The sequence below is a fragment of the Seriola dumerili genome, unplaced genomic scaffold (assembly GCF_002260705.1).
Source record: "Seriola dumerili isolate Sdu_G_001 unplaced genomic scaffold, Sdu_1.0 BDQW01000025.1, whole genome shotgun sequence".
In the NCBI taxonomy this organism is placed as follows: domain Eukaryota; kingdom Metazoa; phylum Chordata; class Actinopteri; order Carangiformes; family Carangidae; genus Seriola; species Seriola dumerili.
The window spans coordinates 19747041-19765123 of NW_019174280.1; the positions used below are offsets into that span (position 1 = coordinate 19747041).

At 43.9% G+C, this 18083-nt stretch overlaps 1 protein-coding gene across 2 annotated transcripts; it reads right to left on the reverse strand.

Annotated features, from left to right (window-relative positions):
* Positions 1-411: 411 nt before the first annotated feature.
* On the reverse strand, positions 412-17220 carry hmbox1 (homeobox containing 1). Of its 2 annotated transcripts, none has more exons than XM_022767502.1 (10): positions 17078-17220; positions 14086-14772; positions 9784-9869; positions 8763-8873; positions 5507-5660; positions 5136-5218; positions 3690-3785; positions 2686-2777; positions 1682-1765; positions 412-649 (listed from the first exon to the last, which is right to left on the reverse strand). In XM_022767502.1, the coding sequence occupies exons 2-10, from the start codon at positions 14763-14765 to the stop codon at positions 506-508; spliced, it is 1530 nt and encodes a 509-aa protein (XP_022623223.1). In that variant the 5' UTR covers positions 14766-14772; positions 17078-17220; the 3' UTR covers positions 412-505. The 2 variants fall into 2 exon arrangements, with proteins under 2 accessions (XP_022623223.1, XP_022623215.1); XM_022767494.1 differs by having other exon boundaries at positions 2686-2780.
* Between the last annotated feature and the right edge of the window lie 863 nt (positions 17221-18083).

Below are 18083 nucleotides of genomic sequence, written 5' to 3' on the forward strand. Positions count from 1 at the left end.
CTGGAGAGGGAAGGGAGAGGGGGAGTTAGGAAGAGGAGAGGAGAGAGAAGAGGTATCCTGTGAGGAGAGAACATACTGAGGGAAGAGAGGGGGGAGTTCCCGGGAGACACAATCCCAGACAAGAGCCACCATTTTAGGGGGTTAAAGGCCTGGATTTCCCCCCTTTTCTTCTCTCCATGGAACATTTTCACAGAGATCAGAGGACATTTAGTGACCCATTTCTGCAAGCTGTGTCAATATATTGGGTAGGTGGGGGTGGTGGGTAATTACTGTTTACATGGACTTTATGGGGGGAGGGAAGCCGAGAGAGAAGGGTGGGGGGGGGGGGGGGGGCTGGCTGAGGGACAGATTCTGAAGGTTTACTAAGTAGCATTATTTTAGTCTCTTTTATTTTTTTAGCCCCCCCCCACCTCCATTTCCCACCTTTTCTACTCCTCCTTCCATTTCTCCTCCCGACTCTTGTCACTTCTCTCAGCTGCTTCCTCCATCCCAGGTCCTGTGCAGTTCATTCGTCCTCCAGGGACTCCGTCTTGATGTCGTTGGGGACCCCTCCGGTTCTGGACAGGGCCAGGATGGTGTGGTTGACGGCAGCCATCTCCACAGCGAGAGAGATGGGGTCCTGGTGCTCGTTAACAGCTGCGCTGTCATCCTGACACAGGGAGGAGGGAGGACAGAGGGCAACAGCGCCGGTTCAGAATGAGTCCAGTTCCAGGAAGTAAATAAAACAAATAGGAAGTCTGCCTCCAGTAGATGGGACTTATTTTCCACCTGACTGTTCGTTATCCACTGGACTTGAACTGCTTCAATTTCATTAAAAACTAGAAACAAATAGAGTATTCTAAAAAGCTTTGACTAGTAGTGCATGTAACCATCCAGTCTATATTTAAGACCCTTTTACAGGTTCTTCTTTTAAAATGAGGCAGCACCAGCTTAATGAATAATGTTAGCTTCATTAGCTAGCTCATAAAATTTGTGACCAACAGGCTACGAGTGAGAAGCTGCTTTCATCTACCTCTGCCTGAGTCTAGGAGCCTCTGTTTGAAAAACTCCTAAGGTAAATCTGCCACCTTTATGACCTTTTTGTCAAGTGTAGCAACAGTAACTAAGGGGCGTGGTGATTCTGTGACTGTACCTGCAAGGTACTGCGGATCAAGAGAGTAAATCAACCAGACAACATCTGCTGCAGTGTGGGGTTTTCTTTTTTTGTTTTTTTTTTTACGATCGAGTTTAAAATTTGTGAAAGCAAATTATCTTGGAAATTACAAACAAAGAAAATCAAGCTGAGATCAGAAAATGTGTGAGCAATGATATCAAGCATCAACTTCAACATCAACAATCAGTGATTTTCCAGTGACGTGACATCTGATTATTGTATAAAAAGCTGTTCAACAACATGCAATCAGAGTATTATTGTAATGAAGGATCTGTTTAACCTCTGTCTGATTTGACTATGAGTTTCCTTTGGCCTCATTTTGGACTGTTGTGGAGAGCAGTGCTCCCTGCAACCACAGACACACAGATACTCAGCAATGTGATTGATAAAATGCTGCTCCCAACACACACCTCTACAAACTGTGTCTAGCTGACATCATCTTACTTTTACTCAATTATGAATATGCAGCTTTCTGGGGAAACGCATTCTGGCATGTTCCTGTGTTGGGGGGTGGGGGGGGTGGGTTACCTGTGTTGGTGAGGTGGGCTCCAGTCGGTAAAGGCCAAATGGTCGGCTGAGAGGTCTCTTGTCAAAATAGGGCAGGTCACAGGCCTGGAGGCATTTCAACAAGCAGGGTTACTCAGTTAGGCAACATTTGAAAATTCAAATCCAAGTTTAAATACTTCAGAATACACAGAATTACTTCTTCTCTTCCTCTGGTTCATCGTGCCGTTTGACAGATTAAATACACCCTGTGTTCATCACTCATTAGCTGCACTATTTAACTTTAACTGGCTTAACTGGCCTCCACATGAGGGTCCAGGTTTGCAAGTTGTGCAAACAAGAGTAAAGCCAAAGGGCTTAAACCCAAACACAATCTTCATCTGTAGGTTTCGACAATAACACAGAGCATCGCTTCTTTCCATCGCTACAGATTAGTTTCCATTGGTTACAGGGAAGAAAGAGAAGAGAGTAAGCTTTTGTTATTTAATGTGCCTCCAGCAACAGTTCCTCACTAAAATAAAGAACTTTATGTGCTTTCCATATTTGAGGAAGGATATGCTCAGAGTTGATCTGAAGGAAAACAGCAGTTCAAATGTTCTTTGTCTTTTGGTGTGAGTTTGTCAACAGTAATGTGACAGTGACACCACAAGCTGCTGATTTCAATTAACACAATTTGAACCAAAGAGAGGGTAATAATCAGTAAACTGATTTATTGTTCAGTTGGAATGAAACGCATGTAAAATGCACAATCACATGACCATGACTAAAGCCTGAAATACTGAGTGTTGTCCATGAACAAAGAGCCTTTTGCCAGGGGACGGATGTGAAGGGTTGGCAATAATAAAATATAAATGAATAAATAAATAAGATAAAGACACAGTACAGCAGGAAATGAAGACATAAAGCTGTAAAACAAGGAAAAGTGACTTCTTTCTCTTCCTCTCTCTCCTCAGACCAGTGGTGTTAAACATCGTCTGGAACATAAATCTGGTTTTATGTGTCTTTTGGGATCTTCAGTCACTCCCTACCTGCTCTGAGAAGTCATTCCCGTCGATGTCGTCGCTGTTGGAGTGTCCTCCTGGACTCTGGACGTCTATCCCATGACTCTCCAGGATTGTGGCTTCTTGGAGGAAGAGAATGAATTGTTAGATTTAAGGGGCATCTGAACCCACACAGGTACCTCTGTAGTTAGCAGGGCCTGCGAGGAGAGACTGTGGAGAAGCTGAACTACTGTCAAGTTACGGCTTGATTCAAAAATAAATAGCCAGCTGAGTCAGCTGTAACATATGAAAACTAGGTTGGGATTGAAAGTGCAAGAAAAGGAGGCAGAACATGAGCAGGGAAGCTTTTAACTAAAAGTAATGGCTGAACAGTTAAAGCTAAAAGTAATGAAATAACTTAAAATATTCAGGTAAAGTAAAAGATAAAAAGCTAAAAGTAAATGTGTAAATGGTTGCATTCTGCCCCTCTGATAACATCCACATTTACATATTTAATTGTGATAAATAAAACCCATTCTGAAATAAATTTAAATAAACAGATTGGGAACACGGCCAGTGTTGCAGATGAACATGAGCTCGTATGAGGGCTGTGGGGGAACGTGGTCGGAAGCCACTGCTGTAAACCGTTACGAATGGCCACACATTAGCATTGATTATGGTCAAATGACAGTGAATGTCATCAGTGGCTTGTCCTCTTCTCTGCTGAGCCCTGTGGCCAGCGGGTCACAGAGTTTCTACTTTACACTTCTAACTGGCATCTAGGTTAATACAAGCAGCAAGAGGATTTTTTTAATTTCCCAGTAGTCGTGAGGATACTTCACCAGACACCAGGTGACTGATGAACAATCATTAACCTAATTATAGTGATGGAACGAATTAATTGTGAGCCATTCAATGCATAAGAAGAATGTTATAATTGCTGCTATCAAATATAAAACAGTAATGTTAACAAAGGATGTAATTAAACGTGCAGTGCAATGCCATCAAAAGTCTCAGTGGATATCTGTGGTCTCTCCACAAAGCCACATTACCAATGTTGGCCCGTCTCTTGATCTCTTTGCGACGGTTGGCGAACCAGTTGTAAACTTTCAGGGAGGTCACCCTCTCCAGATCAGACAGCTTCTTCCCTGAAACAAATCACAAGACAATCTCATCACCCACTGCAGCTTGTATCACTTTTCACTTCCATCTGTTCATAATAACGGCCAATGTTTTTTGATCCCTATCTGCTCCCTCAAGCCGCGAATCGTACTTTTATAAACACAACTGCCTCATAACTGATGGTGCTCAAAGAACCCCTGAGAGGAAACAACTCAAATCATACGACAGATGTGACGCAGATGCTTGGTTTGTAAAATTTCGATCAAGTAGAAAGACGTAAGATCCGAACCTCTGCCAGAGGAAAGCGGCAGAGTGGTCGTGGCTGAGAGAGTAAGATGGAGTAGCCAGTGTGACACCAAGAACTGCTGCGTCTCCGTTTTCACTCAAACATGGCGACACAGCAACTTTCTGGACACGTCCATCGAGCTGGACGGACTGAGTCGCTAGTGACACAACAGGGCGTCATCGCCGTCTGCTGTGAGTTTATAACCGTAAAGGAAGGGTGCACGAACTCTCCGGTGTTTTCTACAACGGTGAAATAATGAACAAGAGCTGTACAGCAGCGTCAGCCATCAACAAACAGCATCCCGACATGTTTCATCATCACTGGTGACTTCAAATCAGTAAAATGAAAATTCCACCAACATGTCAAGTTTGGAACAAGAGGAAAAAATACACAGGATGTTGTTTACATCCAAGTTGTTGCTAATACGAGCGCGCTCACTCTTTAATATTTCACTTTGTTTATTGTGTATTTTGTTTCTTTTTTTGGCAAATGAGTTGGACTCAAATAGGGAGTGTAGGGGGGGCTGAGAGAGAGTCTGTCACCATCACTGTACAAAAACAAACAAAAAGAATTATTACACTTAATGGAGAGTGAAAAGGCAACAAGATGAACTGATAAACAAAAGACCCACAAGGCCTAAAACCTGCCTTCATGATATTATCATATGTGTATCCTCAGGTGCAACCACTTCAGCGTTGCATAAATACTTCCTTCTTCCTTTGCTCTTTCTTTTTGACCTCAGTCACGGTGTGTGCGTCCTGCAAGTGAGTTACCTTATTTAATATTCAAATTTACCTTTATGGCACACAATTTTCTGTTGAGTTTTGATTGGATGCCACTAATTTTGATCCCTTTTGGCGGAGCATCAATGAAAAGAAATCCACAAAGAAATGAAGAGAAAATAAAAAAGCTCTGTGTCGTTGAACCTTGGTCTATGTGTCTCAGCCTGCGTCATTAGCCCTTAGCTTTGAACCCAACAATATCAATCTTTGCAGATGATGGAGGAATATTTATCACCAGCACATGAAGCTGTTATCAATTACACACAACAAAAATGTTAACATTGAATTAAGCGGTGATGCACACATACCTGGTTTCTGAATAACAGCATTGCAGGCGTTTGCAATCTCCTCCCGTTTGGCCTCATCTGGGTACTGGTTGTCGTTGAAGTAGCTATAAATAGCAGAAGAGCCACGCTGATTAAATTAATTTCACTACACAAGGACAATGTCAACAAACTGGAGTTACTGCTGTTTGTTATGTGCTGTACGCAGGACAACCGAGCCAATATTCAGAGTGTGTGACAAAGGCTTTGTTTCTTCACTGTCCAGCCATTTTCAAGGACAGGTTGCAATGTTTTCCTCAATTCCATGTGGAAATAAAGAAGTTATGAAACAAACTCCTATTTATCATTTTCCTCCTCCCTCCCTCCCTCCCTCCGTCCCTGCCTCCCTCCCTCACCTCTCCATCACGGCCAGGCACTCTTTCCTCCAAGTGAAGCGACTTCCTCGACGCAGCCTGAAGGTACCGGGTGTGGTGGTCAGCGGGGGCGGGGTTTGCCTCCACTCCATCTCCTCCAGAGGCAATGGAGCTGGCCGCATGTTGAGGGTGGCACCTTGAGGGGGGGAGGGGGGGCAGGAAGCGGCAGAATCACTGGTAAGTTACAAACGGAAGGCGGTGCACATCTGTCAGGAAGAGTTGGGCCACAGTCGGCCCCAGAAGGAGACGGGCTGCAGGTGTGTTTGTGGTTTTGCAAGCGACAAAAACGGAGCCTGTAGAAAGCATGAAAAATGTGGCAATAACAGCCGCACAGCCCACCCCTCATGAAACGTACGCGAGGAGGAACGTCACCTCATGCAAATCTCACAATATACTCTGATTATAAACTCGACTGAATAGTGCTGACAAAGACTGCGCTGCCTCATCTCCAATCATGACCACAGCAGAAAAGGAAAAGCCACACAAAAGGATTGATTCGCACTCAAACTCATAAAACTGGCACCCGGCAACTGGATATATTATGAGGTCAGCGGCTCGCCCGCATTGTCATAACATAAGCTGACACACACATTGTCAACGTTTGCCTAACTGGGTCACCCTGCAACACTCCAGGTTATCGCAACGGCATGAATGGGGCATCACTTTTCCTCTGCAGCAGTGACGGAGGTGTGTGTGTGTGTGTGTGAGTGCATGTGTGTGTGTGTGTGTGTGTGCGTGGGCTGGGCTGGGCTGAGATGGGCCGGGCTCCGTCTGGCCATAAATAGCATAGAGCAGTTTCCAGTGCTGACGGTGTTGGCAGGGCTCCACCGAGGAACATGCCGCAGAGGACAAGGCGTGGGATGTCTGCTGCCTGGCTATAGGTTGATACAGCACGTCCATGTTTATATTGTATACACACACACAGACACGCGCACACACACACACACTTATACACACACTCGTGATCTAAATCTAGCAGGAAGTCTTGCTGTTAACCATTTACAGCGCCGCATGGGTTTAAAGTTGAAATGATGTCTGTAAGACAACAGCATGAGTCTGAGGTTAGTTCCGGTCTCCTCATGTGTGAACTCTGATTTCTCTTCAACTGTTTTAAAGAAGCAGGATTTTGACATAATCAAGGTTTCAAAAGACTTAAGTCACTAAAATGAGAAACTGAGACTTGACCTGATTTAAGACTTGAAATCAAAAACATTCAAGTTTCAAGTCGTGACCTGGTGAAATCCTGGAAACTGCGACGCATATTCAATATTCAGGCCTTTGGGGCGAATGAGAATTAACACCTATATCATTAAATGAATGTGACCGAACCCCACATCCCAAACCACATTAAAGAAACTGACACTGTCCAGCTCATTTGCAATGCCTTGCTGACTCACTAAATTAACAGGTGATTTCACATTCATCGCCACAGTAATGTGTTCAAAGTAGAGTAGTGTCATGATTACCTGTTCATGGTTTGATAGTTTCCAGTTCTGCATTAACAAACAGAAAAAGGGAACAACTGCCTATTTTTCTATTTTGGCAACAGAGCATGTGACAGACATTTGTGCGAACACCTGGCTGGAGTGAAAGGCGCCGTCTGTTGACCTCATACACGACAAATTCAAAATCAATACTCGACTTTTTCCCATGATCCAATGGGACTTTTGTATTTAGAATAAAAACATGAAACATCATTGTCAGAACTTGAGTCTTGACTTAAGAAGACATTAGGGTCACCACAGTGGACGATGTTACCAGTGTTAACACAAACTGATTACATAACTTTCCCACCAGCCCCTTCCTCTTCTTTTATTTATTTTTTATAGACATAAAACCCATTTGGTTTATTTTTGTGTACGAGCAGTCGCGCCCACATTGGTCAAATAAAAACTCTAATTTGTAAAATGCTTATTATCAATACTTAGTTGAACTAAAAGTGTCTGCTGCATCAGAGTCTCAACTCCAAACACATCATTTTCCGCAGGTGCAGTCATGGAAGAGCTTGTTGCAAGAAAAAAAAAAAAGAAATTACCAATTGGAGACTATTTATGTTTTAAACAACTTCAACAAAGCAATTTGCCACAAATAGTCCCAGCTAAAGATCCTAACACTCCCAATCTGCATGAGCCTTTGCGAACACGCCATCCTGCTGAGCGCGGCACGTTAAGCTGTGAAGTCAAGCTGAACATCTGTCCAACACTATTTGAAAAACAGAGTCTGATGGCGTCAGATGAAGCACGCCTCCGCTCACAGCTTTTAAACAAACAAACAGGAGGGGATAACATGCTATTAAATGATCACAGGTTTTGGTCTCGTTCTTAAATATGATTTTTGAATTGGTTTTACTTTTCAGCACCAATCGACTGGAGCTCGACCGCTAGAGACGGCTCGACTGTCATTTAGTCACTGTCCTGTTTTATGAAAGATGCAAATCAGTGCAACAAGAGCACAACTCCAACTGTCAGTTGCCATTAGCTCATGCTGCAATTTGCACTTTACAGGTTAATTATTTACTGAGTTGAATTATCAAGCAGACAGACCATTAAACTAGCAAAACTAAAATGACAAAAAGAGAGACGGGTGTTTTCTTTTATCTGCTGCCAACTCGCCATAGATTCCTTCTTACAGTAGATGTTTTTCCTCGTGTTGGGATCAGCTCCTACAAACTGCTGCGTTACAATCCTGCTCTCCTAAGTCAAGATGCTTCTGCCAACATGTTCCATGGAATTGAGCCATCGCATACATCACATCCCACTGCACCACATATACCACAAGATGCTAACTACTTCCACTTACCTCGTTGACAGTCTGAAAGGAAGCTGCAGGCAGCGGAGTGCTTTCCTGCCGTGCTTCCTTTCTTCAGAGCCGCTTCCCTGCTGGAATTAGCGAGGCGCAGTACTGCTATCTTTACATCCAGGCTACGGACTCATTAACTCCTCTTCATGTGCTCAACCAGAACTTTGCACGAGCGTTCACACTGACTAAATAAAACTAGTTTCTTTTGATGACCTTGATAATGACGCTGACAACTGTTGTGGCCACGCAAGATTCTGACATTCAAAAAGTGTTTACTCGGTGTGTTTAATTTCGTCGCCCTCTTTTGGCATCTGCTGCAGATTTGTCCCTCCAAATTTAGCTTCCATTATTAACCACGTACAAAACAAACACACACACACACACACACACACACAGAGTCAAGAGCAGGGAAGGGGGTAACAGACAGAGTCCGGTGTACCTGGTGTGGTTTTCTCCAGCGTGTACCAGCGGTAGAAGGCCCTCTTCTTCTGCTCACTCAAGTCGGAGCCGTGCTGCAGCAGCCAATGGGAGATCCTGCTCTGGCTGATGCCTGGAAAGCAGCCAAACATCGAATTACAACCGGGTGTTTTGCATCAACCCCCGGCACCATTTGTAGACAGCCCTTAGAAGAAGTCAAGAGAGACGGAGTGGAATACTAGAGGAGGAAAGTGTTTTCTCTCCTCTCAGCTCCGACTTCATTTCTTCTCCAACCATTTGTCTCTCACACAAGTTGCAGCCGCAGACGTACGGCCGTGCACTCGCACTCATTTGTACTGACTGGCTGTTAAACTCGAAATTAAAGAGTCCGACTGATACGAGTTTGTCACTAAAACATCACAAAGATCTTTGCTAAAAAAAAGTCCAACCCAGCCCATTTATTCACCACAGAAAACATTTAAAAACACTGACAGCAATAAATAATCAAAATAAAATTTGTTGGCACATTCTCCAGACACTTTGTACGTCTTTCTTCAAAAGAAAAAAGGATCAGTTTATTCTGAGCAAGAGGTCACAAAATGTAAAAACAAAAAAAGAAAGTGAATGTTTTAGTGAAAGATGAACACAATATTTCTTAAAAGTCTCTAAAATTTGTCTCATTTACCAACAAACTGATGGACCAGTCTAACAGGTCTGGGGTTACACAGGTAAAAGGAAAATTTTCTAATTTTTGCCAGTTTTGTCTGATTATTCGACTTGTCATCTGTATCTTAATTTGTCATGTGGTTCCTGTTTTGGCAGGTAATTTTAAGCCACGGCTCAGTTTGTCATCATGTTATCCTGCTTTGCTCTGTGAACAATGACGCTTCTGAACTGCTGACATTTAAGGACAATCAACACGTGTGCATGACTGACAAAATGACAGCTGGCAACAGAAAACACCTCAAATCAACAACGTTGCTCAAGAGTGTGTGTGTGTGTGTGTGTGTGTGTGTGTGTGTGTGTGTTTGTCTGCTACTAACCGGTGACTTGCGCCACAACTGCCTGAGAGATCCTCCTGTTCCCCAGGAACGCTTTGATCTCCTCTTTCACCATACTGCTGTCCCTCCTGCAAATACACACACACACACACACGCACGCACACACACACACACACACGCGCACGCACACACACACACACACACACACGCACGCACACGCACATGAGAACACAGCAACACACTTTAATGCACCGTCAGCAGCTAAATCTGGAGGAGCAATGTTTTTATTTCACAGGGACAAACGTCACAGAGAACCACTGAGTTGTTATACATTTAGTAAAGTGTAGTGAAACTTAACTGACAGGCTGATATCAAAAACATATGCAGCAAAGATAAAATGCGTGGATGACTAATGCTGGCCAGAATTTCAGCTTTTATTTTTTCACATGTTCAACTGTGGTGCAAGCAGCTGTATCATCATTTACCCAGCATTACCGCCCAACACTGACATGTTGTACCCTTACTGTTGATACTAAAGCTTTTGTTTCACGCCAGATAATCAAATGTGTGTTTTTAAATTGTTCCTATTTATGGGAAAACTATTAAACCAAAGCTCCATTTTAATCCGAGCTGCATTTTGACAGCATTATCTGTGTATTGTTCTTTATTTTTACAGCTCCCACACACATCAACGTGGCACTTCAGAGGAAAACAAAAGGCAGTGACTATGAATTAAAATTAATTGAACCACAATCAAGTCATCTGTATTTTCCAAATGTATTTGGCCGACATGTTTCCACTATCTCAGCCCTCGGCGGGAGGAACAAAAAATAAATAAAATAAAACATGCAGAGACTTGCAGGAGTGGAGGGTGCTGAGCGAACATGTGCAGTCACACAGTGTACCCACCCTGCTTTCTGGCTTCAAGCCCAATCCCCTCCCCTATACATACACAATAACACACACATACATACACACTCACGCACCAACAAGCTTATAGCTGTCTTGGCTTAATTCCTCATGCTGGTACAGATTGTGAACACCTGTCTTATGCTGACTTATCCATACTAATAGTGCATACTTTTTTTTTTTATTTATTTTTTTTAATAAACACAGGAAGGCATTTCCAGCCGCTGCCTACACCACCCAACTTTAACAGCACTGCTGCTCAAACCATACAATCACAGCATCCTTTGAACCAGCCAGTATCCCAGACTCGCACAGTCAAAATGGAGAAGGCATCAAAGTCCTGAGCGCTCTTGTGAAGCATATTTCTGAAATGAAAATGCGTCACGACTCTTGACATCCAGCATCAATATCCTCCACACCAGCCTCTTGCGGCGCAGCTAAAATTAGAGCTCAAAAAACGCTGCTTGTATCGACACCAGTGAATCAATGTAGCACAAGCTGCTGTACAAGACTGGAGGAGGAGTGGGAAAGTGGAGGAGGGAGGAGGCGGGGGTGGAGGGTGTGTTGGGTTGGGGGGGGGGGTTGGATGCCAACTCAAAAGGCCGAACCCCTGCAGGGACTGAAATGTGCACTTAAAAGTGAGAAAAATCAGAAGGGCACCGTGGAATTGTTGACAAGCTGAAACCTCGTGTCACGCCCCCGCAGCCCTGCTGAGCAAGGCGCTGGAGAGTCCTACAAGCGGAGGGAGAGAGAGAGAGAGAGAGAGGGGAAGAGGGCTTTTGAACGCTACTTAACTTCTCGGGCTGTCTAAAGAGGACATGTAATTTAATGCAGAGGCAGCGTGAATGAGCAATGGGACAGTCAGTGCAATGCTGGGGATAGAGCCCGAACTCTGACTGCCTATTCTTACTCTGACTGGGCAGCTGGAAGGCAGCGGGAGCCCACAGCAGTAGGAGGAGCGCACTAATGTGTTAAGTGCTAAGAAGAGGAGAGGAGGTGGCTAACATGTGGACGGTGATAGATTATGAACACTGAAGCTGTCAGAGTAATGGGCCTAAGTAACTTCTGACATGATTTCAAACGTCAGTAGGTTTCGTTAAATGTCACCGCATGTTGCTTTATGTAATTTCATGTGATGTTTCCAGAGGTGCACAGTCGAAAAGCTTTCCTTCCTTCCTTCCCTCTCAGGAAATGTCATCCTGAACCCAGAAGGCTTTTCCAAACGTTTCCCACAGGATACTTCCCCTTTTTCTTTTTTTTTTTCATGCAATAACGTCTTTGTTGACTCTACGCACAATCTCAACAAGAGCGCCTTTATGGCTGTCTGTTATTTTTGATACTCCATTACAGGATGTACATCTTCATGTGGTACATGCTGTTCGAGACAAATGTACTAATCACATCTGTCATGTGGTGCTGCTGTGCTCGAGAAATGGGATCACAGCCAGCTCTCTGTAAAAGAACACTTAACCTTTTGTTCCTTCTTCTATTCATTCAACTGTGCATCTTCACTTGTCATTTATCTTGCTTATTGTCTGTGCAATTCACAAAAGGAACAACAAACGTGATAATTGTTCATAAACTCACAACTGAACCGCACCACAGGCTGGATCCTGCCTCTGCGTTAAGTAGAGCTGAAACCATTTGTTGATTAATCGATTAGTCAATCAACAGAATATTAATCAGCAACTCTTCTACTGGTAGCACCGAGTTGAGTCATTTTCCAAGCACAGTTACAGGTTTTCCTTTGTGACAATGTAATGCTTTTATTTGCCCTTTGTGTTCGTAACTGTGAATATTTGACAAAAGAAGGTGTGAAGATGTCACCTTTCACTATTTTCTGTCATTATACAGACCAAAGAATTCAATCAGTTCATTGCAAATGTACTGATAATAACAACAAGTTGCACAGCGAGAGTCAGAGGCGTTGCGCTGCTTACTGCACGTGTACAGGGCCGGCTCTTGTAGTTATGTCAGGGGCCTCTCTGCAGCTCCACCTCTGCAAAAATGTAAGTGCACATCAGCTTCACAGGGAGCCTGTGAGAACAGTGACTGTTTCTATTTCCAGTAGTATTTGTTGATAATGAAAACAAGGAGCTGGGTGAAGAAGATTTGTTCAGCATCATCTGGTAAAGACACTGCCGGTGCAAAGGATAATCACAAACGAACAACACTGCCAGGTAAAGTTAAAAGCAAGACAGATTTTGCATTTACAGTTTTTACCACTTCGACGCCTCAAAGCAGACATACACCTTAAAAGTAACATCCATCCCTGAAGTGGCACAAAGTCTCTCCCAATTTCCAGCTGCAGAAATAATAATAGCAGTGAATGCACCAATGATCAGTTCAACTCAATTAATTATATCACAGAGCATAATTAAAGAGTGGATAAAAAAGCTCTTAAGCGTAACTGAAACTTCCCCAATAATAAACAATAAATGTAACGAAACAGGAAGTCAGACTGACGGCGAAACCGTTTTCAAATGGTCAAATGCCAGTGAACACAATCTGAAGCCAAAGACAAATGAATCTACACAACCTCAGCAGGTAAAGCAAAGGACGAGCGACTGTGTTAAGAGCTTAAATACGTTCTCATTTAACATTACAGGTCCAGAACAGCCACTAAACAGACTCTGATGAGAAATGTTCTCTCAGCTGCTGTTTTCAAGATCAAGTATGAATTTCAAACCTCATTTTTTTTAAGCCAACACGGACATAACATCCTTAAAATGCTCCCAAAAAAACAAAAACTAACAAAATTTTTACATCAACAATTCCAAAAACTGCTCATGAAGTTCATGTTATATGAACAAAAGCTCCAGTACCAAAAGTACGATGGCTTTCTACACAGCCGTTTCCAAGGTCAAAGGTGAACTTTGAATGTGTTTTTTAAATATTTGTGCGCTCCACCAGCAGCTGCGCACAATGGAGCTTCAGTGGAGTTTCCAGTTGGCGCTATTTAATTAAGCCGGACATACAGTGGGCTTTCTTGTCTCCTTGTTGTGGGCATTACTGCCAATAGAGATGAATCTCTGACTCCAACCAAGTGGCCGCTGCAGCTCTCAAGCTATTCAAAATCAAAAAATCCATCTTTCAGAAAAGACGGACTGCAGCCTTCAAGGTTGCCTTTAGAAGCACCTTTACAGTTCGTTTCTTGTGCGATTTATACACACAAGAAAGAACATCTGGTGAGAAGGGTCATGAGCGCTGGAGATATGATGACCATCCATCCATTGATTCATTCATTCATTTCAAACAGCAAGAACATTTTACAACATCTACATCTTGAGTGAACGAAGCCTTTCTCAAAAGTCAAAGACAACACATTTAAGCTACGTTATCCAGTTCTACAACCTCAAGGTGGACAAACGGCTCAAAGTAAAAAGCTACGAAGACTTTAAGTTTTAAAGCTCACTGTGTCCCGACACCACTGACCTCATCAGCTCCTCCACCTTGTCGTCAATGTCCAGGTCTTCTTCCGTAGCTTCAAACCCAAAAGCCCGCGCTGCGGCCGCGCTGTTCACTGGGTATCGTGGAGGAGACAGCTTCCCGTTGGGTGTAGCAGCTAAGCTATCACGCCCATTCTGTGACAGCGCCACCAAGGAGACCGGTGATGGCAGGATAGCAGAGGGCGGTGGCGGCCCTGGAGGCGGGGAGGTATCATAGCTGTTGCTAGGAGACGGCGAGAGTCCCCCGCCAGTGCCGAACTGCGTCTGTGTGGCGGTGGAGATTTTGGAGGTTGTGGAAGAGGCGGCGGTCGCAGAGTGGTCGCCGGCGCCTCCCTCGCCGCTGGTGATGGCGCTGTTGTTGCCGTTGCATGACACAGAAGAGGTGGTGGTTGCCGAGGCAGTGTTGTTATTGTTGAATGATGTGGTAGTTGTGTTAGAGGCAGAGTTGTTGGTGCAGCTGTTTGCCCCGCCTACTCCGTAGGAGGACGAGGAGGAGGAGGAAGAAGAGGTGCGACGGCCGAACTTGTCGCCGTGCTCCCGGTCCAGCCGGTCCAGAGTGTCAAGCGCATGCAGGATCTCCTGCTTGGTCATGCCGGTGCGACGCAGCCGCTGCAGCAGATCTATCTGCTCAATAGTGAAGCGCGGCTCCTCACTGAACTCAGACATCCTGCTGCTGGATGAGAGACAAGACAGACAGGTTGTGAGACAGAGAAGGAATCAGAGGAGGAGAAAGGAAACAGGAAATGCAGGGGGGAAGTTAAGGAAAGGAAGTGTATGTTCAAGATCTAGAGGGGAAAACGGGAAAAGAAAGAGATGAAGAAAAGGAGGAGCAAGGAGGAAAGTCAGGCAGAAATGAGACAGATGAAGGGAGGCAAGGAGGAAATGAGAGGATTAAGTAGGAAAGAGAGAAAAGGAACACAGTTGCAGATGGGGAGAAAATGAGAATGATGGGAGAGGAGAAGTGAGGCAGAGAAAGGTTGGTGGAGGAGAGTTTGAGGGGTAAAGTAGAAAGAGACGGGCGGGAAAGGAGAAAAACTGCAAGAAGAAAATAAAAAGGCAGCAGATAAGAAAAGGAAGACAAGAGCGAGAGATAGAAGTGTGAAAGAAAAAGGGAGGGAGGGGCAGGGCATAAAAATCTGCTATTTTTGGGAACCGGCAGGCAACACACGCAGAGTGCCAGAGTCACCTTGACAGCTGATGCTATCTTAACATTCTGACTGCTGTTCTTTAAGAGCTACAATATATCCCCGGCTCTGTACACCACCCACGCTGTATGTTTTTCATAAGCAATTTGCTGTGCTCAAAATCAATGCAACTGGAATCAGACTGCGGCAGATTTTCCATCTTCTGTGCCTGCCTGACCTATGCTGATATGAGAAATGGTTTAAAAGGGGTCACCAGCATTCTTCTACATCTGTGTTAGTCTAAACTGTGCAGAGGACAGGGAGTTTAAAAAAAAAAAAAAAAAAAAAAAAAAAACTAAATGACTTGAGAGTGCATGCAGTGTTTTAAGGTTATCATAAAGGAAAGTAATATGGCTGTGGTGAATATAAGCCCTTAGAGGTCTGTAACGCACAGGCTTTAAAAGAAGAAGAACAATTGTCTGCATTTCAGCTACGGAGGGAAAGTCACTGTGGGTCAGCACTGAAATGCATTACTTCTATACCACGGGATATCTTAGCAGCAACGGTGAAAATTAACTAGTCTCTCAAGTTGTCATTACAAATTCATAAGGAAGACGACTGAAGCTGTAACTCATTATCAAGCACATTTATACTGCAAAATCTGTCACATGCCAGAGAGGTGAGCCGCACAGAACTACAACTGTCAGACTGGTTACACGAGCCACAATGTCACACCTACACAAATGCACTTACTACTTCAAATAGTCAGATTATGTGCTATTTTTTTTTTTTTGTTTGCAGGCACATTGTGTGCTGCAAACAAAAGGATGGGTGAGAAATCATTAACCATCCTGTTTAAGTATTTACCAAGTTAACTATTCACTTTGGCTCGAGCTGGTTTAACTGGTTGAGACACTGAGCAGAGGTTAGTCCCTGCAGAGGAGCAAAAAAAAAAAATCCACGCTGTTATAATGAATGCCCTAGACTGATACACTGTAGGTCAAATAAGACTGGACAGGTGTGTAACTAGGAGGAAGAGGAGGAAGAAAACTTTATGACTGATCCTTCTTCTAATTATAAGACAAGAGCAGCTGGAATGGGGGAGATGGTAAAGCAAACTTCCTTTCCCTCTTCCTTACACATCTTCAGCAGGTTTAATAATAACTTCATAAGAGTCCAGCCAAGTTCAGGAACTCATAGAGGAATAAATTACAGTTTGAACATCGGTTTGTTCATCATGCAAAGGAAAAACAGACGAGGTTTCCTTACCCAAGTTTAAATACAGGGTGCATACATCACAGATTCCCACTGCAAACCAAACTCCCGTTTCTACACTGTCCCAGTCCCAAATTTAACCATAGTCCCCGGTAACTCTTCTTCCTCCATGTGTTTTTGTTTTGCTGACTATGGGGCCTGCAGTGAGAGCACAAATCTGTCGCTCGTGTCAGCGCTGCAGGCGAGCCACTAGTGATGCCAGCTTTCACGCCCTTTGCCCAAAAGCTAACGTTAGCAAATGTTTCTGTGGCAGACGGACAATACCAAGCGTTACGTTAGATGAGCCAGCTTACAACCCTCTCACCCACAACCGTTTCGATTTTCTTCACCGCCGCTGTCGCTGACTTTATACTGACAACAGTCCGCTGGAATCACGGTGGTGGTGGTGGTGGCGGTGGTGGTGGTGGGGGGACGGCTAGCAACTTCACACAAGCCATTCTGGTAGCGGGATGATTAGCATAACATGCTAGCCATGCCAGCGCCGATACTAGCTGACGTTAGCCGCTGTCGCTGGCTAGCGATCGTTTGATATTAATAACATCACTTTCAGTGTTGTAGAGAGCTAAGTACATGACTTACCTCGGTTCAAATCGTCCACTTAACCATTTAACTTTGCAACTTGAGCAAAGACCCACTGTGTCTTTTACTGCAGCCGAACAATAAAGCAATTTGATAACAGTGCCCTGTCCGACCCTTTTCCCAAGGATTTCTAATCAGAGGCGAATTATTTGCCTCTCTGCTTTGTCTGTCTGACAACAGCCATATTGACAACTAACACCTCCGAGTAGCTCTGAGGGAACTGTAGTTTTACTCTCACAAAGGCCTCTACCACGCGGCGGCGTTCTTTACACTAAAAACTACAAATCCCTGAAACGAGAGCGAGGGGGGAGCTGATGGCTCACTGATCTACAGTTGTCACAAAAGGCGATGCAGTTTTTAATGTGGCCACAGCGGCTGGCTGCTCCCCTTAACCCTGCCGCCTCCGAGTGGGGTCTGGCACAGTGGGCACTTATATCTCACCTACACCTCCAGCGTGAGTAACAGATGACATGTGTAACAGCACTACAACTGCAAATCTGAAATCAGAAATGTCTCCAAAATTGAATGTAGTTAGGGGAATAAAGTTGCTGCTCAATTTAAAAACAAGGTAAATGACATTTATTCTTTAAATTAAGTGGGAAAAATACTAACATGAGGATATCTAATTCAGCAAGTTGGTGAAAACACACTTTATTATAATGATGTAATTACAATATTATGAATTGTACAATCCATGCATGATGTGTGTTAAGATTGTTAATCTAAGAAACTGAAAAAAGAAAAAGTTATGGGCATTAACAGGCAGGTAAAGTAGACAACTGCCACAGGGCAACCAGACCCTCACCAGCTCATTTTTGGAGATCAGTAATCTGATAGGTGTAAGCAATAATAAGTACCATCATCTCCAAAAGCAAACCCTGCAAACATATAGGCCTATTTACATATTTTCAGTTCATGGTGCTTCAGATGTGCTGGCCAAGCTTTTTACTCAGCTGGTTTAGGAAGGGAGAAAGTCAGCAATAAAGGAGAAATTAAAAGAGGCTTA